We start from the raw sequence: 24,226 nt of genomic DNA, 5'->3' as shown, positions 1-24,226 counted from the left end.
CACCTGAGGACAGAAGGATCCAGAAGACAGGTGGGGCGTAACAAGGGCCTCTAGGGGGTGCAGCCAGTACTCCAGGAAAGGAGGGAGTGTCTGCCTCCAGGTTTTGGGAGTACGGAGGGAGGCTGGGGCAGGAATCAAGGAAGGATACTCGGGGTGGTGTTCAAGGTGGGTATGGACAGGTGGGAACCAGGGTGGGGGAAGGCACTCAGGAGGAAAAAACACAAGCCCGGGCACAGAGGTGATAAACTGTGGGGTGTAGCCTGCCGGAGTCCCCCGTGGTGCCTCTTGAGGCCCCGTTTTTATTACCCCGTTTTATGCACATAGAAACCAGAGTACAGAAGGGTGAGACTGTGCAAGACTTGCTCAAGGCTTCACAGCTAAGCAGCACGGCTGGGATCTGACTTTCTAATCTAGGTGCAACCACACCCTACGTGGCCACAATTCCCGTCAGGAAGGAGCAAGTCCAGAGGCAGGTGGTGAGTGAAAAGGACAGTGGGTCAGAAACGGGGAGACCCTCACTCCAACCTCAGCTCTCCTTAACCTGTGGTGGGACCTGGGATGAAGAGTTTATAACTCCATTTTGTAAATAATCATTTACATATTTGTGTCTTTTGTGTCTTTTTTTTTTTTAGACTCTACTTGAGTGATACCATATGGTACTTTCTTTCTCTTTCTGGCTTACTTCACTTAGAATGACCATCTCTAGGTATTGACACAACATTGTAAGCTGACTATATGTCAACTAAAAAAAAAAAAAAAAAAGTTTAACCTGGGAACCCTGTGCTGCCCGGGAGCCACTGGCCACATGGAGCTACTGATACTTGACATGAGGCCAGTCTGAACTGAGAGGGGCTGGCAGTGTGAGATACACACCGGGTTCCCCAGCTTTAATACGAAGAAAAGCACAGAAAAGATCTCAATAATTTCAGTGTTGGTCTCATGTTAAAATGAGAATATTTTAGACATAATGGATCAAATAAAATATATAACTAAAATGGATTTTATCTGCTCCTCTTAACATTTTTTTAATGTGTCTATGAGGAAATTTAAAAGTACACGTGTGGCTCAAATTATATTTCTATGGGACAGCGCTGATTTAACCTCTTTGAGCCTGGCTCTCCAACTACACAGGGATGTATAGCCATACTTCCTAGCCCACATTGTTAGGATAGTTCTGAGAGTATCCGGTACTATAGGAAAACAAGGTGCTATTAAATATTAGTATCAATTTTCCTTTGTCTTTTGAAGGTTGTTGGGTTTGGAGTTTTTCGGCTGGAGCTGTAACGCTTGGAGGGGCAGAGGGTGGTTCTGACTTGGTGCTTCAGGAAATCCAGCCTAAGACTCCGCACAGGAAAATGAGCCTGGGTGGAAGCCGGTGGCAGGGGCTGTGGAACAGGCAGGGTTTTAGCTGTGAGGCACTTTGGATGCTTGAGGCTTCCCCTCCAGAGGGAGGCCTCTCCTCCAGCCTGGGCTGTTTTCTGCTGTGTCCAACAGCAATCACAACAATTCTGAGCACTGTGTGCCACTCACCTTAGCAACATTCTCTTCAGCTCTCACAAAGCCCTATGACTGGCCCCCTTGCACATGGAGAAATTTGAAGTTCACAAATGCGCTAGGTGCTCCGCTCAAGGGCATGCAGTTAGTAAGTGGATGAGCTGCGATTCAGATTGAGATCTGTCACTGAAGCCCGAGTCTGTCAAACATCAGGACGAGGCCCTGTGCCCGCAGAGTGCCCATTCGCTGGGCTGCCTGAGGGGGTGTGCAGAAAATGACCACGATTTCTTAGTGGCCTCTTCTTGGGGTTTTGTCCGTGTGCAATGTAGGAGAGAGACTTCCGGAAGGAATTGGAGGGTACAAAGGACAGAGAGTCCCTGGGGAAGCATCGGGGCCAGGGGCTCTCAACCTCGGCCACGCGTCAGCATCACTGGGAGCTGATGCCTGGATCCCCACCTCCAGATCCTGGTGTAACTGGACTTGGGGGCAGTCTGGGCAGTTCTTTTAAAATAAACTCCTCAGGTGATGGCATCGTGCAGGAAGGGTTGAGAGCCCCTCCTCTAGGGCTGGGCCAACCCCTTTAATATCCTGACAGGAGTTCGAAGCTCCAGATGAAACTAGCTAGGCCTTTGCTTCTAACCAGCTGCATGACCTGCACCCACTCTCTCCCCATCCTGCAAACAGGAGGATGGATGGGCCAAGACCCACCCTCATCTACCTATGAGCTGATTGATGGCAGAGGCTCAAACTTTTAAAAGGGGGTCCTGGTTACCCTGATAATTTTCCAGCAGCCAGTCCGACCTGAGCCTCTGTTACGTATCACTTGGGCAAGTGTCATTTCCTCTCTGAACCACAGGGTCCCCATCGGTCAAGTGGAGAGAATTCTACCGACACCCAAGGGCACTGCTGTCAGCTGGAAGTGCTTCTCCAACTCAGGCCAAATGTTAGTTACTCCTGTGATTAGCATTCTTCTCCAAGAATTCAGGGCAACTGGGGGCTGACTGAGGAATACTGGAGAGCGCTGGCTGCATGACGTGGTATTGGCTACACTGTATCTGTGGACTCAGGAGGGCCTAATAGTAGTGTTTGACTGTGTGTAGGGTACAGGAGGTCAGGACAAGAACACAAATGTCTGGCCTGCGGAGGAAGCACAGGGAATCCACTCACACCCTCCACTCTCAGCTGGTACCACTCCGTCGCCCGGCCACCTTCCACTTCCTCAAACAAGCCCACCTCTTCCTACCTCTGAGCCTCCTCTGGGGCCCACAGTGTTAGGAGGTCCCCCAGGAGCCCTGGGTGCACTGTGCCCATGAAGATGGCTGAGCTGCCAGTAGCCCCCTTTCCCAGATGGGGAGGGTGAGGCAAAGAGCAGCTGGGGTTCACTGGGGTCAAGTGGTGATCAGGTAGGTGTGGTAGACAGGATAATGCTCTCCCCAAGAAGCCAACGTCTTAATTCCTGGGACCTGTGAATATGTTGCCTGACACAGAGGGCCCTTGCACAGTGTGATTAAAGATCCTGAGATGGAGAGATTATCCTGGTGGGCCCAACATAATCACAAGGGCTGAGAGTCAGAGAAGGAGATGTGATGATGGAAGCAAGAGACAGAGAGAGAGACTGGGGAGGGAGGTGAAGGGGAAGGTGGGGGATGTGAAGGAAGGAGGGACAGAGACAGGGAGGAAAGTGGTGGGGGGAGGGAAGGAGGTAAGGACTTGAAGATGTCACGCTGCTGGCTTTGAAGAGGAAGGGCGCCTGGAGCCAAAGAACGTGAGCAGCCTCTTGAAGCCAGAAAAGGCAAGGAAAGGGATTCCTTCCCAGAGCATCGAGAGGAAGCACAGCACAGCTGACAGTGACTTAGCCCAATAAGACCTTTTCAGAATTCTGACTTCCCAAAGTTTAAGACAATAAACTCGTGTTGTTTTAGTATGCTTGCAGTAATTTACTACCACAGCAATAATTAGGAGACTAATCAGGAATCTAATACAGCAGGAGAGATGGGACTTTGGCTTTGTACCCAGAGATCTTCCCACACCTCTGGCAGGAGAGCTGGAGTGGCTCACGTGACAGCTGCAGGGATGGAGAGCCCCCTGTGGAAGGAAGGACATTTCTGGAGCTTGGGGTACCAGAGAGGGACTGGGCTCTATTTCTGGCTGAGCCGCCAGCTCACTGGGTCCCCAGGGAAGCCCCTTCCTGTCCTGGGGCCTTAGTCTCCTTATTTGCAAGGGGCTGGAGTCCACCACCTGTAAGTTCCCTTCAGCTTTCATACCCCAGGATGCTATGGCTCCAGTCCACATGCCCCGACACCTCCACCAAAGGATAAGCTGGCATTTCCCTAATACTTCCAAGAGGGTGCAACTGAAGGATGGGAAATTGGCTCCAGAGGCAGACAGACCTGCATGGTATCTGGCCTTTACCATTTCATAGCTGTGTGACCTGGACAGGCTGCTTAACCTCTTGGAAACTTGGTGTCCCTATTTGGAGAACGCAGATAATTTTTACTACAACAGTAATAACTGGTTGTTGGGGGTGTGCCTGGCACTTAGAAAGTGTTCAATAAATGGTGTGACAATGGTGAAGACCATGAGATGATTACAATTGCCAGCCGCCCCCTGTTGGCAGTCCTGAGGTGCGCAAGGAAGAGGTGACCAGCTTGGTGGTCCATGAGCCAAGGTTCTGTGACAAGCTGGGAGGGGCTATGCTTCTGGCTGGGGAGGTCTGCACTGGCCCCTCTGTGCTGGACTTCTGGGGGGAGATGGTAATCCTGACTCGTGTGTGTGTTGGGGAAGGGTCACTGGGTTGGCCACTGGGATCAGCCTGGGTCGCTTGCACTTACTCAAATGGGTCGCTGGGGTCAGCTTTCTGCAGCTCTGGCGGGATTGGGATCCGCTTATAGTACATCTCCCAGTCAAAGGCGCCCCTCATGGCATCTCCGGCCTGTGTCTCGTACCGAAAGTCGTCGTGGTCAATCACATCAATCATGGGGCACACAATGGTCTTGCGGTTCCGAGCGATGCGGTCTGCAGAAGCCAAGAGATGCCCATTAGGGAGGCAGGATGAAGGAGCAGCTACGTGCATGACTCTACTCTGCAACTTACATTTTTAACACATTCTCTGGGTGATTTCTCTGAACACATGAGTTTGAGAATCCATGAGGCAGGAAGAGCACAAGCTTTAAGCAAGATGGACCAGGGCTCCTAGCGCAACCTGCTGGCCGTGAGGGGGCGCTGGGCCAGCTGCATAAATGACGTCTCTGAGCCCCAGCGTTCTCCTCTGTGAAATGGGGAGCAGAGGCCCTGGTCGCAGGAGTACTGGGTACAGCAATGTTTGAAGGTTAGCACAGGCACCTGCCACACGCAGCACTGCTATGGAAGGACAGATCCACTTCCTTCTGGGGGGGCCCCTGCAGCCAGGCACCCTAGCACTTGTCCCTCACGGCAGACCGCCTGCCCCTGGCAGCTCCCCCACGCCTCCTGGCTGCCATCAGAGAACAAGTGGGCTTCCTTGCGAGAGTCCAGCTTTTTCCAATGGTCAGAACTTCTGAAGAGGGAATAGGCTATCCCACGAGCTCTTCAGGACTGGAGGTGCGCCAGCAGGGCCTGGCGGACCCCTGCCCTGCAGGAAGGCTGCAGGCTCGGGGATTCAAGATGGCAAACGGGAGTCTTCACCTAGATGGCTCTACATCCCTTTCAAGCTAGGGAGAGGCTGACTCTATACAATTCAGTCCGCCCTTCAGTGTGCCTCCTGCCAAGGAGCCCTGACTACATGCGGGAGGTGCCAGCGACTGAGGCAGATGATCTGCCGTGAGGGACACATGGGTGATGCTGGGGTGCCTGGCTGCTTGAGCCAGGAGTCAAGTTCAAGACTTGCAATGGGGAGCCTGGTAGGGCCAGTGTAGGCTAGCAGCTGCCCAGGGCCCAGGCTTCATCAACTACAGAAGATTCTTCTGCCAGGAGAGAAAGCAGCCATTTTGTCTTTTTCTAAACTGCAAGTCACGATCCACAGTGGGTCATGAAATTGTGTGTTTGTGTGTGTGTGTGTGTGTGTGTTTGTAATGAAGCAGGAAAGAATACTGAATGGCAGGGTGCATTCGAGGTGATAAGGGAGAGCACTGTTTCAGGAAATGTGTTCCAATCACCTTGCAGCAGGGTGTGCACTTGTGCAGTGGACTGACCTGTCCAGTGTATTTCTGACTGTGGCACACAATCAAAAAAGTCTGGGAAATGCTGCCTCATGGACAGGCTCCTTAGGGATTCTAAAGGAAGCTGAAGAATCTTCCCAGGGAAAGCTCTAGAAATGGGCCTCCCTTCCTAATTATTCATGGCCATGTCGGGGAGTTCACTTCCAGGGAGGGTGTGGGCTGAGGACACAGTCCTCTGCTGGATGCTGGCTGATTGTGAGAGGTGTGATGTCAACGGGGTGGCATCAGAGAGGCAGCATTCCACAGGGCTGTACTCACTGGGGGAACAGAACGCCCAGGTGCAAACCCTGGTTCTGTCACCTACTAACAGTATAGCCTTGGACAAGGTTATCTGATGCCCCTGAACCTGGCTTCCTGGCCAACAAAATAGAGGGAGGGAGACACCACCTATCTCATGGGGCTTCTGTGGAGACTAAGTGGGACCAATTGGGCCACAATGCTCGAGCACGTGACCAGCCCTCCGACCACAGTCTCTGTGCCTCGGATTGCTGAAAGCAGCTCTGAAAGGAGTTGGAAAGCTGAGCATCCCCCTCGATCTCTCTGCCCTTCAGTTTTCTCAGTTGCAATATGTGGATAATAATGCCTGGCCTGCCTGTTTTATCACATCAAATGTGGCCTAAAAAGCTAAGGGACTAGCAGAGCCATGATGATGATGGTGGTGGTGAAGGTGGAGATGAAGAAAATGATGGCCAACAGTGGCTCTCCTTTGGGAGGGCTGCCGAGATCTGTCTCAGGCTCAGAAATGCCTGCTCTCCAAGGAAGGCAGAGTGAGTTGTGCTTGGAGGTGCTCATGGTTTCAGAGACAAAAAGCAATGATGGGCTCATATGAGCAGGGACAAACTTTCATATCTACACCACTGGTTCACATTTCCAGTGGAAAAAGGGGGAAAAAAAGGAGGAAGGATGTTTCTTCCATGTATGTCTGCAGATTATGAAATTTACCCTCGTACATTACCATAGAAACAGAGTTCAGGCTGTTTGGACTACAAGCTCGGCCTCAGGTACCACCATTTCATTCTCTTTATGAGTCACTGAGTGACCCACCAAATGGGATATTCCTTCAGGACTATAAATTAGGCGACTTATAGTGAGGTTTTTTCCCTTTCTGTTCTCTTTCAGTAATGAGGGGCAGATGCGGAAGAGCTCTTGGTTTAATTAAATAGTTTGCCAGAAAATCTGTTTTACCCTTTTCCTGACCCAGGAGTATGCTGGGCCCTTAAAATCAAAAACATATAATTTAACACTAAAGATCCATACTGATCTGTGTTAGGAAACACATTTGCTGAGTTATCCCATGAACCTGGGTAGTTTTGCTTTCTCTCCTCACTTCTGAATGGTGGCCTAACCAGTGCTCCCCGAAGTGTAGTCCCGGGGCCAGCAGCACTGGCCTCACCTGGGGGCTGTGAGGAATGCAGCCTCTCAGGCCCCACCCTGGAACTCCTGAGTCAGAAACTTAGGAGTGGGGCCAGCACTCTGGGTTTTAACAAGTCTGCTAGGTGATTCTGATAACCCTCAAGTTTGCCCTAAACTTGAGTCCTCTTTGCTCCCTAAGCTTTTTGTTAGGAAGAGTGTTCCCATCCATTTTTAAGGTGTTTCCTTTTCTCCGTGGATTGATAGATTTTCCCCCATCTGCCTCATCTCTGTCCCTCACCTGACTCCCAGTCCCAGTAGAACATTTCCTCTTTGCTCTCCACCTGTCAGCAGCAGCTCACTGCCTTCATCAAAGCTGAACGCCTCAAGATTCAGACCTGGTTCTTCAAACCAGCCACGAGGCACCTCACTGCCCAGCATCCAGTCCTCGTGTCTCCCTTCTGCCCACAAGGCTACGGTGGGTGACTCCTGGATCACGCTGCCCTCTGTCAAGATCCCCTCCCTGCCAGCTGGCAGCAACTCTCTGAAGAGGAAGTGAATTTAGGGAGGCAGTGTGGAATCTTCAAAGAGGAAAGACTTTGGAGTCAGACAGATGGTGACTTTGACACTTGTGCCCCAAGGGAACAAGTGAATCACTCCGTATCTCTGAACTTCAATTTCTTCCACTATAAAAAGGGGAGACTTCTGGACCTGGCATAGCTTTATGAGAATGAGAGATACAGCTTCCAACCTTCCCGGCTCACTGGAGCAGGGCAGTGAATAAATGCTCTAAGTAGACATGATGGACATGATAATGTCCCCTACTACTTGGCTCTTGGCAGTAGACAGCCTTGGCTTGCTTTCCAATGACACCTGAAATAACCTAGGGGAAACAATCGTGTCACTGGACACGAATGTGCTTTATGACTCTGGGCAAGTCACTTTCCCTCTCAGCTTCCTCCCCTGAAAAATGAAGGGACAGGACTGAATGGGTTTTTAAGGTTGCTTTGAGCACTCCTGAAGATCTGACACCTCGTGGTGACTGGCACTGTGCTGGCTGCATCTCAAGCACACAAGGGAAGGCTTGAGGGTGACTCCCGGAAGGAGGCAGGGGCTGGGGGTGGGGCTGGCTTACTGCAGGCCGCCTACCTCACCTTGCGAGCCTCCCTTACCGAGCAAGGGGGGAAGCCAGTTGACGTTGGCTTCACAGTGTGAGTCCAAGAATGTGATGACATCCCCAGTTGCTGCTGAGGCCCCCAGCATCCGGGTCCTTATCAGTCCTTCCCGTTTCTTGGTTCGGAGAATCCTCACACTGGGGAAAAGGGCCATGTAGTCTTCGAGGGGCTTCTTTAGGTGCTCTGTTGGGGAGGAAGAAGGGAACAGATGGACAGATGGGTAAGAACAGATGCTGAGTAACCAATCTTGTGACCCCTTCTTTACATGTACACTGGACTTCACAGTTTAGATGCAGCTTTTCTGGTACTGTCTCATCGGACCTCTCAGATAGGGCCAAGAAGGGCAGGAATCATCACCTGTGTGCTGTGAAGGGAGAAGCTGAAGCTTAAAGAGGTCCAGTGTTAGTGTCAGACCTGGAACACAGAGAGATCTTCTGTACAAGGGAGTTGGGCTGTGGTTTATGCCTGGCTGGGACCCATTCCTTCATTTTGGGCAACAATACTCTGATTTTTCTTTGGGAAACTGCCCCTCCCCTTCTCAGTCCATCAGACTTGGGTGGGCCTGACCCCATCTCCTGGTTCCCAGGGGGAGGAGCACACGGCTTGGGCCTGCCCATTCAGGGTATCCCATTCCCTTGGCCACAGTGATTGGCTCAGGGATGGCCATGTGACCTGAGTTGGTCCAAATAATGAATCCTGATCATTTGTTTCAGAACTACTGAAAAATGAAGCCCTTTCTTCTTCTTGGAGTTGCTAGGTTGGTTGGTCTGAAGCCTGGAGCTGCTCATGACCTCTTCAGCAAAACGAAGGGGATGAGAGGTAGTGGGAGGATCTGCTGAGAGTGAAGTTAAACATGTAAGAAGGGTCAAGAGATAGAGAGAGACATTATCCTGATAACATTTTGATTCCCCAGAACCCCCTGTGTCTCAAGCAGACAGACTCCTAGATGTTCTTATTACACGTGACAACCAATTCTAATTCCTCTTTTTGCTTATTCTGATGTAGGCTGGGTTTCTGGCCCATGCCTAGAGAAGTTCTTCTAAATAAATCTCAAAGACAGTCTCTTTCTCCTAAAATGCCAGCCTTAACGTTGGTGTCTCTTGATATTGGGACCCTTTATAAAAACTCTAGTGTGGCTAAAAAACCCCCTATAGTTTATATCATACTTAATGGAGAAATATTGAATGCTTTTCTCCTATGATGAGGAGAAAGGCTGTATACTCTCTGACCACTTCAAAGTTGTCCCAGGATTCCTAGCCAGAGCAAATGGTAGAACAAAGAAATAAAAGGCATAGATCTTGGAGAGGAAAAGGCAGCAGTGTTTTTAATTGTAGATGACATGATTGTTTACACAGAAAAATCTTCAGAAATCTAAAACTAGAACTAACAGGTAAACTTAGCAAGATTTCAGGAGACAGGCCAGTATTTAAAGATCAACTGTATTTCTACAGACTAGCAAATAAGAAAGCAACTGGAAAAAGCAATTAAAATGGTAAAAGTACCATTTACAATTTAACAAAGGAAATACAAAATGTATACTCTGAAAACTACAAAATAGAGTTGAAAGAAATGAACAATTGAAATTAACGGAGAGATAGTCCATGTTCATGGATCAGATGACTTCATGTTTAGATGGCAATACCGCCTATGTTGATCTACAGACTCAATGTGATCAAAATCATAGCTGGCTTCTTTGCAGAAACTGACAACTGACAAGCTGATCCTAAAATGTACGGAAATGCAAGGGATCAAGGGATCCAGAATACCTAAAAAATCTTTTGATTACTTATACATGAACATTCATAGCAACACTATTCACAATAGCCAAATGATGGAAATAACCCAAATTTCCATCACCTCATAGGCAGATAAACAAATGTGGAATATATCTATACAATGGAATATTACTCAGCCAAAAAAGGAATGAAGTACTGACATGGGCCATAATGTAGATGAACCTAGAAAACATTATATTAAGGTAAAAGAGGCCAGACACAAAAGGTCTGATATCATATCATTCCATTTGTATGAAATTCCACAGAGACAGAAAGCAGATCAGTGATTACCATGAAATGGGGTGAAGGGGATAGAGAGTGACTACTTAATAAGTATGGGGTTTCCTTCTGGGGTGGTCAAAATATTTTGTGACTAGATAGAGGTGATGGTTGCACAACATTGTGAATGTGCCAAATGCCAATGAATCTTTTACTTTAACATAGTATTGTATATTTTAACATGGTTAATTTTAAAAAATGGGTAAAGGATATGAATAGGCACTTCTCCAAAAGAATATACACAAATGGCCAATAAACACATGAAAAGATGCTCAACATCATTAGTCACCAGGGAAATATAAATCAAAACCACAATGAGATACTACACATCCACTAGGATGGCTATAATGAAAAAGTCAGGTAACAACAAGAATTCTCATACACTGTAGGTGAGAATGTAAAATGATGCAGCCACTTTGGAAAATGGTCTGGCAGTTCCTCAAACAGCTGAACAGTTGCTACATAACCCAGCAATTCTACTCCGAGGTATACACTCAAGAGAAATGAAAATATACGTCTGCAAAATAAACTTGTACACTAATGTTCATAGCAGCAATATTCATAATATACCCTATTTAAAAATCAAATCATCCAAATATCCACCAACTGATGAATGGATAAACAAAATGAAGTACATCCATGCAGTGGAAATACAATTCAGCAATGAAAAAATAAAAAACAAAAAGAATGAGCTATTGCAATAATATGGACGAACCTGAGAAACAGTATGCTGGGTTAAAGAAGTCAGACACATGAGAACAAGACATTATCTGATTCTATTTACAAGAAATTTCTAGGAAGGCAAAACTAGAGACAGAAAGGAAATCAGTGGTTTCCTGGAGCTGGGATGGGAGTGAGGACTGACTGCAAACAGGCACAAGGGAACTTTTTGGAGTGTTGGAAATATTCTAAAGCTGGATTATGGTGACAGTTTCATAACTGTATACACTCAGTTAAAAACACATTGAACTGCAGGCTTAAAATGAGTGATTTTTATGATCTAAATTATATCTCAATAAGGTTGTTAAATTCTTAAAAAAAAAAAAAAGAAAAAATCAATTGTATTTCTATATACTGCCAAAGAACAAGTGGAAAGTACAATAAAATAGCATTTATAATAGCCTCATATAGATAAAAACCCAAATAAATGGAGAGATAAATCATACATCTAGATTAGAAGATTCCATATTGACTTCTAATGTGACTTCCTCAAATTGATCTATGGAGTCAATGCAATCACAATAAAATCACAGCAAACTTTTTGAAACTGACAACTTACTCAAAGACTTCTATGGAAATGCAAAGGACCTAGAATAGTCAAAACAACCTTGAAAAAGAACAACAAAATCACTAAACAATGTAAGTCAGAGAGAGAAAGGCAAATATGGTATGATTTCACTCGTACGTGGAAACTTAAAAAAAAAAAAAGAATAAATGAACAAATAAAACAAAACAAAACAAACACAGATACAGAGAGCAGATTGGAAGTTACCAGACGGGAAGGAGAGTGGGGTGAGGGCAAAGGGGGTAAAGGAGGTCACCTGGGTGGTGACTGATGGTGACTAAACTTTTGGTAGTGAGCATGCTGTAGTGTGTACAGAAGTCGAAATACATGTACACATGAAACTTATATATTGTTATAAATTAATGTTATCTCAATGAAAAAAAAACACACCCACGAAAAGAATAAGAACAAACGTTTCATAGTAGTGTTATTCATAATAGTCCCAAACTAGAAACAACTTCAATGTCCATCAACAGGTGAATGGATAAACAGATCATGGTAGAGTCACACAATAGATTCCTACTCAGCAAAAAAAGAAGAAGAATTTGATACATCCAACCACATGGGTGAACTTCGAATTTATTATGTTGGACCAAGGTGGCCAGACACAAGAAAGAACCCAGTGTACGGTTTATTTAAAGTTCATCAACAGCCAGAACGATCTGTGAGGACAGAATTAAGAACAGTGTTTGCCCATGGGGTTGGGGACTAACTAGAGGGAACACGAGGACACTTTCTAGGGAGAGGCAACTCCCTATCTTGACTGGGGTGTTGGCTTCCCAGGTATACATGTTTGTTAAACCTCATGGAATTATATACTTGCATTTTTTCACTGTTTGTAACTTTCACCTCAATTAAAAAAAGATACCGATCAAAACACACATTCATTCTCTCTGTCTCTTGGCTGGGAAAGGTAAAGTGTAGTGGGAGTGTCACTGATTGGAGAACTGGGCTGTACCGCCACCTCTGGCACAGTGAGCCCATCCCTGGGCCACAGTCCTGTCTCTGGATCAGAAGGTCTTCAGGGGCTGTGGGCCAGGCCTCTTGGGAGCTCAGGTTGTAGGTGACTGGAACAGCTGGGCTCTCCATTCTTGCCAGCCCCTGGGGTGCTCCATCACCTTCCCTAACCCAAGCCCTGAACCCTGCTCTGAATTCACCCCAACAGCGGTGAAAGCTGGAAGGGCCCCCCTACATCAGGGGCTGTGGCTGAATCACCTGATGAGCTGGCTGTAAATTCAGCTGCCTGGGCATCCTCCCGGGGGACTCTGATTGGGTAGACCGAAGGCAGCATCAGTATCTTTGGTGTTATTTGATTGACAGGTAATTCTGATCCATTGGAGTGGTTCAGTCTCTCCATTTTATAGACAGAAAGCTAAGGTCCAGAGAAGAGAAAGGCCTGCCTCTGGCGTGTACTTAACAGCAGGGCCCAGTTGCCCTGGCTGCTTGATCCAGAGCCCACTGAACTTTTCTTTTCTCTAACCCTGTATAGAAAGGAACCAGTTTCACTGGTAAGGCAGATTACGACCTGCAAAGGAGCTTCACATATTTTATCTCCCTTGATTCACAAAAATCATACTGTGTCTTAGGCTTCTCCCATTTAACAGAGGAGAAAACTGATGTTCAGAGAAGCTAAGAAACTCACCCGAAGTCACACAGCCAATAAATTGCTAGGTTCTCTGTAGAAACATGAGGCTTTCCTCTCTCTAGTTGTGTTTTCCCAGCCTCTCACCATCATATACTACTGGCACGATTTTTGCCACTTCCACCTACCTTATTACAATTTACTTACGGTTTTTTTTTTTTGTCAACTCACTTTTTGAAATTTTTTTATTAAAAACAGTTTTTGTGGGGTAATTAGGTTTATTTATTTATTTATTATTTTTTAATAGAGGTACCGGGGATTGAACCCAGGACTCTGTGCTTGCTAAACATGCACTGTCACTAAGCTACACTTTCCCCTCTTAATTCTCACTATTTTTAAATTAAAATTTTTACGTACTTAAATTTATTTTAAAAGGGAACATTAAACACCATAAATCAGTACCATTTGTGATAAAGAGCTGATAAATTTAAAAAAACCCAAACAAGCAAGAATACAGCGATGTTGTTAGATTTTAGCCAGATCCTCCTGCCTCCCCACAGCTGGAAGCTTAAGGTCTGCGCCTGTCTTTGTCAAGAAGGGAGATATGGGCAACCCAGCGAGACTTTCCATCTAAGGTCATCAGAGGACACGAAGGAGCTGAAAAGAGAAAGTGGTCTCTCCCCATGAGTCAGTGTTGCTTAATGCAAATTCTGAGCCACCTGAGATCACGTCAGGTACCACTTAAAATCACTTGTGTGCTCACGCACTTAGGGAAACACTGCTCCCGACACTTAAGTGTCCAGAAACTACTGTGAGATGAGGTGTGTTTTGTGTTGTATTGTCTGGCCTCTTGCAAGTCGGAGCAATTAAAAGATGGAGGAAAGATTATCTTCATGTATACAACCTGAGGCTGGAAGGCTGAAAAATACTCTGGGCTGCCTCCTTGCTGGCTCGCAAAGATTAATATGGCATCTCCTGCCCTTCCCCGCTTCTCTTTGGAACAGTGGCTCTGGAGAGAGCAGAAATCAATTTGCCCTAATTGAGGGACTAAATCTTTCCAAAAGAGACTTTCTTGGGCAGCGAGACAAGATAGCAAGAGGCATGATCACACTCCAGATAGGCTGCTGTTCAGGCAGGAACACTTATCTTAAAAAGAAGAAAAGAAAATCCATAGTCATTGTTTGTGACCAGCGCTTCTTCTTGGCCTGGTTCAACTAGTAGGTCATTAACATGGGGATAAGATTATCTCCTGTACCACACACCACTACTCCCGTCAGAGAGAGAAATATCGCCCGTCCGGCTCTAATCACTGAGGGCCCCGCTTGGGCAGAGCCCCATCGCTAAATCACCCTGAATGCAGATGGCCGCAGTCATTACAGATGGACCAATTAAGGCCTTTTGACAGCTTGTGGCAAAGTCGGCACAATTATTTAGGGGCAATTATGCTCTTCCTGTTCTTATTAGAAAGAACATTTACACAAAATCAGCTGTTGCCTTATTTTACCACGCTGTTTTTTTGGATGAGGACATTCCGTAAAGTCACAGAATTTTAGAGCTGGAAGGGACTTCGGATGAAGATGATGATGGTTATGATGATGGCAATTATCGGGAACAGTTACTGAGGCCCTGCTCACCCACGGAGCTCTCTACTTTACATACATAATCTTGGTCGCCTGCAACACCACTACCAATGAGGGATTCCGGCCCGTTATACAGAAGACACCATGAGGCTCAGAGACAGCAGTGAAGCTGCCCAAGGCACAGTTTATAAATGATGAAGCCAAGGTCTAACACCCTTGCTGCCCGACTGTAAAAGAGTGGGCTCTTCTGACTGCACCAAACCCCACTGCTGCCTCACTTTCATCAGTCCATCCATTTTACCCAGAGAGGACCAGGGAGGGCCAGAGAAGTTAAATGTCTTGCCCAGAATCATACTGTGAGTCTGTGACACAGCATTTTCCAGTCTGGGATTTTCCCCAGCTTCACAAGCCTGAGGGCAGGGGACAGCAAATAGGCTTCATGGAACTGCCTGCATTGATGGGTTTGTAATGGATACCTAAAGCTCTGTTAAGAAAGACTCTGAGGCTATATCCTGGCTCAGCATGAAAGTGCCAGGGCTAAGAAGAGATGTCTGCCCTGAAGAAGCAGGGAGGCAGCAGCCCTCATGCCACATACGCACCATACCCATTCCAGGGACTGCTCTGATTGTAAAGCAATAAAGAACCGCTTTTGCCCTAATTACCCCTAATTTAATGATGAGTCAGAGCGATCTAATAAGGGGTGAGGTCGATTCTGAAGGTGAGCCCCCATCAGGGTAAGTTCTGGTGTTACTGGAGAGGAAACTGAGGCTCAGGAAAGGGAAGGGCCTGCCCCAAATCTCTCAGCCACTGAGGCCTGAGAGAGGACTAGAACCCAGGGCTGGGCTTCGGGGTCCTCCCTGTACACCCTCCCTGGGAACTGCAGCCCTCCCAGTTCCCACTGAGGACCCTGAGGGTGGTTCCACCTGGAGGGCTGTGGCACAAGGAGGTGCACTCAGAGGAGCTGCTGAGAGCTGAATTATGTCCCCTTCAAATGACGTGTCAAAGACCCAGCCCCTAGTACTGAGGAATGTGATCTTACTTGGAAACAGTGTCTTTGCAGATGTCATCCAGTTGAGATGAGGTCATACCGGTTTAGGGTGCACCCTAACCCCATGACTGGCATCCTTTATAAGAAAAAGGACATATGGATACACAAGGAGAAGTCCATGTGATCCCAAAGGCAGAGACTGGAGTGAGGTGTCTACATGCCACAAAAGACTAGGGACTGTGGCAACGCCAGAAGCTAGGGAGAGGCCAGGTGGGACCCTTTCCTAGAACCTGCAGAGCGAGTATGGCCCCACTGACACCTTGATTTCAGACTTCTAGAACTGTAAAAAATTAAACTTCTGTTGTTTTAAGCCACGTGGTTTGCCGTGCCTTGTTATGGCAGCCTGAGGACACTGAGACAGAAGGATGAGGTTCTCACACACTGGCATCGTAAGAGGGACACGGCAAGAACACGGCCCTGGTCCAGACCACTGCTGTCCCTTGTCTGGACCAGTGTAGTCTGTGGCCAACTGAAGTAGCCACAACTGCTGTCCCTGCTTCCACTTTCTCTGTCTTTAGTCTAGTCTGCATGTAGCAGTCCAGTGGGCTCTAAAAAGAGAAGTGAATTACATCTTGGCACCCTTGCACTCTCTTGCTCAGGCCCTTCGATGGCTCCCCGTGGCTCTCGGAAGAAGGTTCCCAAAGATGACAGGCTGGATGCAGCTGGTCTTGCCCCCTCTCCAGCCTCATGTTGCCCCTCCGTTCCTTACTGCCCCCACCATGTCATCTTCTTTCAGTTGTCTAAAGGCCCCATGATGGCCCCTTCTGCTTCAGCATCTATGTCCAAGCCAGTCATTCTGCCTGGGTAGCCGAGGTCCTAAGCCCCTACACATATCCCCCTAGTCAACGCCTGCTCATTCTTCAGTTCTTGGTTCACATTTCAACTCCTCACTAAAGCTTTTCCTGACCTCCCAGACCCGGGCAGGTCCCTAGGGCAGGTGGCCACAGAGCCCTGGAACTTGTCCTTCACACCACTCAGCTCAGGTCATGGTTCCATATCCGTGGAATTACTCTGTCTCCCTCCAGAGTCATGACCGGTCTGCTCAGTGTATCCACCAATGCCTAGCGCAGGGCCACAGGCGTCTGTGAATCCCTGCTGAATCCACACACCTTCCTCCTCCACTGTTTCATCTGATTTGATTTGATTCGATTTGATTTCCCTGTGAAGGAAGCAGGTCACGCTTCATCATCCTCATTTCAAGATGAGGGAAGTCAAGTTCAGAAGATGTTTCTGGTCCAAGGTTACACAGCCAGTGAGGGAAGTGGTGAAGACAGGACTCAAATCTAGTTCAGAGACACCTGCTGAGGAGCACCAAAAATATGGGGGCTCTGTGTGTCCCCAGTGCTGGCAGGACACAGAGCACGTGAGAGAGGGCCCCGTGGATGGGACTGTGAGGGCAGAGAAGGAGGAACGGGAAGGGAAGGAGGGAGGGAGGAGAAGGGAGGTAACGAGCAAGTCACAAGCCAGACAAATCCCTGTGTCACTGCTGGTTGGTTTTCTGGCCTCAGGGGTGTTGTCACACTCGGGCTGGCTTCTGGGAGCTGTAGGTGTTCTGGGTCTTGCCATGTCTTAGCTCTGCTGGGCTTCTGGCTATTAAAGTGTCAAAGCTCATCTGTTTCCAGGATTGATTTATTCACTTGTAAGTCTTAGTGTATTCTAAGGCACTGCCAAGCTATTTGGAGGAGGGGAGGGCTCATGGCAGGCAAAGGCGTCACTCTCTGTCCTGTTTCGATACTCAGGTGACTCTAGCCAAAGGAAAATTGTTAAGATGAGGCAGACCCTCATCTTTACTATCGCTGTCATTGTCATGGTTTCTGTTGAGTGCTTACTGTGTGCCTAGGTCCAGGGTTAAGTGCTGTTATTGATACACAGTGTCTCATTTTGTTCCTACCACAACTCTATAAGGTAAGCACTGTGAACCATCTCAGACCAGGGGAAACTGAGGCTCAGAAGAGTTCTGTGCTAATCTGTGTTCCGACAGCTGGTAGGTGACAGCCAGGAATTAGACCATGTGCTTCTGATCCCAAAGCTGGCATTACTAACCATGAAACGATACCGCCCCTCCAAGTCCCTGGTCTCTCCATCCTGCCAGTTGGGTACCAGTTTCCAAACCCACAACCTCAGCCCCACCTCCCACCCCAAGATGTCCAGGGCTTTCACTTGCTTGGGAAACTTGCAGACAGGCAAATACAAATAGCAGGAAAATTAAAAAGAGAGCTTGGAAAGGAAAGCTGTGATTGCACCAGGATGGGTCTTGGCAGGTGAAACGTACAGGCATTTAAGTATCATCTACACTTTGGAAAAGGAAAACAGATCAGCCGTTCAGGAGACATACATTTTCTGGCCTCGAGTCCCAGGAGGAAGTTCAGAGAGTGGCAGAGCGGAAGGGGCCCCCGAATTCAGCTACAAGGCCTTTTCATTCTCCTTTGATGTGGGTCCTCTGATTACACATTCTAAGGCATAACAGACACTTCTGATGTACGTTTTTGAAAAAACAACCATTTCTTTCTTTTTCCCTTTTCTTGTCCCTTCCTCTTCTGCTTCTTGATAATACCTTCACTGAGATATAATTCACACACCATACAATTTGCCCATTTAAAAAGCATACAATTCAACGTCAACCAGCCATTTCTTGCACTGCTGTAAGTAGTGATCGAACTTTACCTTAGGAAGGCCTTTCTGCCGGTGAGGATTCAGTTCAGTTTAACCAAGAAAGCGTTTACTGCACTCCTGCTGTGTGTCAGGAACTCTGCCGAGCACATTCCTTTCTGCTGATCTAACATAGTTTTGAAAGTGGGATCCCCAGACCAGTTGCAACAGCATCATCTGGGAACTTATTAGAAATATCAATTCTTAGGGCTTCACCCCAGACCTGCTGAATCAGATGAGTGGGGTTTGTTGATCTGGATTTTAACAAGCTCTCCAAGTGATTCTGTTGTGTGCTAACGTTTGAGAGACACTGACCTAAGTTAATGCAGCAGGTGAGCTCAGAGAAACAAACCTAAGCCAATGTGATCATATAGTCGCCCTCTGTGTTTGCAGGTTCTGCACCTGCAGATTCAACCAACTGTGGGTTGAAAATATTTGGGAAAAAAAATCCAGAAAGTCCAAAAATCAAAACTTGAATTTGCTGAGTGCTGGCAACTATTTACATAGTATTTACATTGTATTAGGTATTGTAAGTAATCTAGAGATGATTTATAGTATTCAGATGGGCATGGGTTATATGCAAATACTATGCCATTTTACAAAAGGAACTGGAGCATTCTCGGATTTTGGTATCTGTCGGGGCAGAGGGAGGTGGTGGTCCTCGAACCAATCTCCCATGGATACAGAGGGATGACTGTATTAAGATCTCTAAAGGATTAGAAACAGAACCCCATGTTTCCTGCTAGAATAATAGAAAAGTGAAAACTCTCCGAGGAATCCAAGACTATTTGCTGGCTTGAGCAAAACTGTGAAGGCGATGGGTGCTGGCTTGGGTGACACCCATTCTCCTCCTCAGACTCACAGTGGTCTCCACCTGGCCTGGCCTCCCTCCCTGACCCTTCTCTCACCTTCAAGTGAGAAAAGATCTGACCACAAATGCACCTCCTGACAGGTTCACAGCAAGCCTTCTCAAATCACAGCCCTGAGAATCCCTCTGGGAACTAATTTTCACACACATGCCTGGGCAGCCTCGTAGATTCTGATTCCCCATATCAGGGAACACGGCTTCAGATCTTGCGACTATGATCCATGAAGAGAATTACATCTTACATCACGACTTGGTACATAAATACACGACTGGAATACATACAAGGCGTGATGTGCTTCAGTATGTTTTTTTCTATTCTATCCTCTGGTATTTCATTTTTGTTCGAAAGCTGGTCACGACCCCAGACACTGATTTCATCATGCTCCAGTGAGTCTACTACAGTGTGAAAATCCCTGGCCGAGTGCACAGTCTGGAACCTACAGTGTTAAAAAAAAAGATGCCCACTTGACTGTGAGGACCTCGGCCATGGCCCCCGACCCAGGGCTAGTGCTCTTTGCATAACACCCCCATTGTTGTTATTATTATCAAGCTTCTGGGAAAGTACAAGAATGTACTCAGGGTCCAGTTCTGTAAATGGGACTGTTACTGCATTGCTTACCTCAATAGGTCATTAGCAGAATTCCTGTGTGTTGATCTGAGATCTCTGGAATACCACATGGGTGGAGAAAGTCACTACCCTCAAATGGCCAATTTCCTTCTGCCAAAAACTTCAGAGAGCATATTTTAGGTGTCTTTCCCCTCACCATAAGAGCCGCCAGGAAGATGTGTGCATTGGGGCCTTGGCATCTATGGGCCTATTGTTTTAAGCAGCTGGAAGAGATCAAGGACACAGCAGATCCGAGGGAGCTGGGCCTACACCCTTTATTAAAAGCCGACATCGCTCCAACATGTGGCTGACTCGCCTCTGATTTAGGGGTTTCAGCCCTATCCCACTCAATGTCCTTTTATGTGACAGTTGTTTTGTACGGTCCCCTCTAATATCCTAAAGTAAAATTCATAAGTAATACAACATGCTTAACACCCGGCTGGGGAAAATTCTATATAATGCCCCAACTGTGATATAAAGAAGAAATAATAAAATAACGTGTTTTTCAATATGTAAATGCGTGGAATGGCTACAAGAAGGCAGAGATGTAGCCACATGCTTGTACTTACAAGTGCCATATACTGGAACACATACTGGAACACATACTGGTTCACCTTACAGACTGGTACAGGTATGTGGGTTGGCAACCCAGGTACCATGAGCAGCACTGCTGTTGCTGGTACAATTTCCTAAAACACTGAACAGGTTTTGGTGGACTTCCAACCCCCACAAGGACAATCTTCCTTGGACATACGTGGATTCCTGGAAAAGTCACCAGTGTGGCATACCCGAGGAGGGGAGCACAATGTACACTGTACGTGTCTGTAATCTGTTCTGAGTGGTTGTTGGCAACAGGGGAGGAGAAGCTGGGTGAAGTACATTTCTGGGGGGATCTTTCAGGAGGAGGAGAGAGGAACCAGTAAGGCTGGGCATCATGTGGAGGTAAGAGTGAGAGCAAAGAGCCCCAGCAGTGTGGCCCAGGGGCCTTGGGAGAACAGGAATGTCTACTAAGAGCTGTAAGTGGGTTGCTATGGAGTACATGATGTAAACCGCTCCCCTGCCTCTTCCATCAAGTGTTCAGTAAACTGAAGCCCTCCCCAATACTTTTGTGCACATGGATTCTTCTAGAGGGCTCTCCATCCAGGGGGGAAACAGAGGGAGTCCCTGGAGCAGAAGCTAAGGAGGCAGCTGACTGGGGCTTACACAACCAGGCGCTGTCCCAGGTGCTTAAGTTGGCTCCATCCCACAAATATCCTTCCCTGCCTGTGAGGGGTAACCCTGTTTTACAGATGCGGACACTGAGACACAAGAAGGGTCTGTCACAGCCCATGGTCACACAGCTAGTGGTGGTTTCTCCACATTCAAACCCTAATCCATCTCTTCTCACCATCCCTTACAATCAGTGGTCTCCTGGTCTGATGTCTTAGACTCACATGTTAGGTTTACAGGCAAACCTTGTTTTATTGTACTTTGCTTTATTGAGTTTTGCAGATATTGTGTGTGGTTTTTATTTTTATTTTTTACAAATTGAAGGTTTTGTGGCAACCCTACGTCGAGCAAGTCTGTCGGTGCTGTTTCCAACAGCATTTGCTCACTTTGTGTCTCTGAATCACATTTTGATAATGCAATATTTCAAACTCTTTCATTATTATATTTGTTACAGTGATCTGTGACCAGTGATCTTTGACTCCCTAAAGACTCAGATGATGGTTAGCATTTTTTAGCAATAAAGTATGTTTTAATTAGGGCATACACATTGTTTTCCTTAGATGTAACACTACTGTACACTTAATAAAGAAAGTACAGTGTAGTGTAAACATAAGTTTTACATGCACTGGAAAACCAAAAAAATCCGTGTGACTCGCTTTATTGCGGTATCTGCTATATTGCAGAGGTCTGGAACTGAACCTGCAGTATCTCCGAGGTATAATTGCATTTCTCTGGCACCTTTCTGAGAACGAACGGGAATTTGACCTAAAGACAAATCGTATACCTTCCTCAAACATTTGCTTGGAAGCCACAAGCCCCTCTGTTCCTTGGCGTCAAGTTACAAATTACCCAACTCCTCAGGGCATGGGTATTTGGCCTGAATGTGATTTTTGGTGATTTTAAGAATGAATTACTCTCCTTCCGCAAGCAATCACATCCACCAGCCAGCTCCCAGAAATAGAAAGCACTTCATCACACAAATTAACTCCTCTCCCCTATTTCACAGAAGATGAGTAATCTATTAAAAAAAAAAAAAGAGATGCTATAATCTAAACAGGCAGCCTTATCTGCACTTTTAATTTCAACTAAATGCCTTGGTCTCTTTTTCATTGGGTAGGTAGGGCCATAAGTCTGTTTAATCATCAGACGATGAGTAAAAACACACCAGAAACTACCACTATCAAGTTAATTACAGTCTCCCCTGTTTTCTGAAAGTGACTCTCCACCAATCAGCTACAAATGAGAAGAGAAGGTTGGGCCCCTTGGACTTGGCCGTCTCCACTTTCTCACCCAGTTGGAGCCCATCCAGGGGAGCAGATTCATGGGCAATTCCAGTTGTAGGTTCTTGGTAGCTGCTCTTAAATTGTCAGGTTGTCAGGTGCTGGAGAGCAACATGTGTTTCATTTAGGATGCCGGCTTGCAAGCCTGCCGTTTAAGGTGTTATTTAAAAAAAAATTTTCCGTGTTAGCAACAGTGTCAGCCTGTCAGTTTTATATTTGTTAAAGGGCAAAAGTATTCCCCTGGGGGAGATCTTCCTGCTTGGCGTGCAGGAAGAGAAAGCTGAGTATGTGTCAGAGTTTTCCTTACCGCTCCCTCTGACTACCGCCACCCCCACCCCCAAAAACCCCAATCCAACCTCCGGAGTCCTCTGCTTCACAGGGTTCTGAGACTTCTCACTGGGGCCTCTTCCCTCTCTGTTTCCTCATTGGTTAGCACCGGAGGAGGAACTATGGGGTCTCTGGCTATTCACAGAAAGTCCCGCATCAGGAAGTAACCTGGGTACATGGGTCATCTTGGCCTCCAATCCCTCACCTCTCATCCCATTCACACTGCTGCTACAGCACAGGAATACTACTGTCATCGGTGACATTTCAGGCCTCCCAGCAATGTCCAGAGCCCACCTTCCCAGATCCATCTCCCATCTCAACCCCGCATCCAATCCTCTCTCCGCAGACACCACTGGACTGTCTTGCCTTTGCCCCTTTGTTCTTGCAAATCTCACAGCTCAGGACATCCTTCCCAGTCCCAGGGAATCCTATTGCCTCCAGGCTCAGCTCAAAGGGCTCCTGAACCAACATCTCCCTGAACGATGTAGTCACTGAGTGTAGCACATGCTCTGTTTTCCACGCACATTTGGGTTCAGGACTCGAGTCTCTCTGCCTGGCAGCAAGCTTCTTGAGGGCAGGACCGAGAGTGATTTATTTTCCTGTCCCTCATAGCCCCTGCAATGTGGCAGGTGCTAACAGATGTCTGGTGACTGATCCCGGCTTGATATATTTTCCTTGTCATTTGCTGCTTTTATGCTTCAAAATCCATGTCACCATGACATGACTCAACATGTCACCCAAGGGAAGACGTGAAGCATGTTTAGGGTGCTCTGTCATCTAGGTACTCACTTGTGAGCCTCTAAACACAGGCAGTAGCATCAGGAAGCAAAAGTCATCTTCATAGCTGATGTTTATCAGTGAACTGACCACTCACGAAATTCCCACTCAAATATCACTCCCAGTAAATGAAAGGATCTATTTCTGCCCATCGCATCCAAGTCTGTTTGTGAGACAGCTGTTTCAGATGTGACCATCCATCAATATAACACAAATTGATTACAAGGTGCTACAGAGGGAGCAGCAAATGCAAAGGCCAGGAGGCAGATAGGGGCAGGACCTAAAGCAGTCACTCTTTCTTTTTTTTTTTTTGGTTAATGTTTAAGGCCATTTCCTATAGAGGGACCTGTTAGGCCATGCCTCAATGATTCAGACAGCCCGCAGGGAAAGAAACACTACAGCTGATACAAGTGGACTCCATTTTTGGATATAAAGTGTTCTGAAAGTTGTATGTTTTTCTTTCTAAAATGGAAAAGTCTTTACTATTTTTTTTTTTTGTGATTCTAAATATGATGGATTTGTTGAAAAAAAATTTCTTTAACCCTCATGGAGGAAGGTAACATCTGATAAGCCCCTCTCGTCCCATCTACCAGAGGTGGCCATTCTTAACAGTTTGGTGTACTTCTCACCCAATTTTCCAATGTTTTTGTGTTTATTTCTTCTGAAACCTGCTCCCCCCTGCCATGTAACATATGTCAGTCATCTTTCCATATCAGAACATGTAGATCTAGCATGTCCTTTTTTC

The 24,226-nt window shown here is 46.8% G+C and overlaps 1 protein-coding gene across 1 annotated transcript in view; it reads right to left on the bottom strand.

Moving 5' to 3' along the window:
• The window catches only part of GALNT10 (polypeptide N-acetylgalactosaminyltransferase 10), a 205,267-nt gene that overhangs the window by 30,224 nt on the left and 150,817 nt on the right, over window positions 1–24,226 (bottom strand). The window contains exons 5-6 of the mRNA XM_031449393.2: window positions 8,213–8,398; window positions 4,326–4,509 (exon numbers count right to left, since the gene is read on the bottom strand). Coding sequence (XP_031305253.2) covers window positions 4,326–4,509; window positions 8,213–8,398 — 370 coding nt within the window. The remainder of the gene's footprint in view (window positions 1–4,325; window positions 4,510–8,212; window positions 8,399–24,226) is intronic.

The sequence above is a fragment of the Camelus dromedarius genome, chromosome 3, assembly GCF_036321535.1.
Source record: "Camelus dromedarius isolate mCamDro1 chromosome 3, mCamDro1.pat, whole genome shotgun sequence".
In the NCBI taxonomy this organism is placed as follows: domain Eukaryota; kingdom Metazoa; phylum Chordata; class Mammalia; order Artiodactyla; family Camelidae; genus Camelus; species Camelus dromedarius.
Note: the sequence above shows the minus strand (reverse complement) of the source record. Positions and strands in the feature narration are given on the sequence as shown.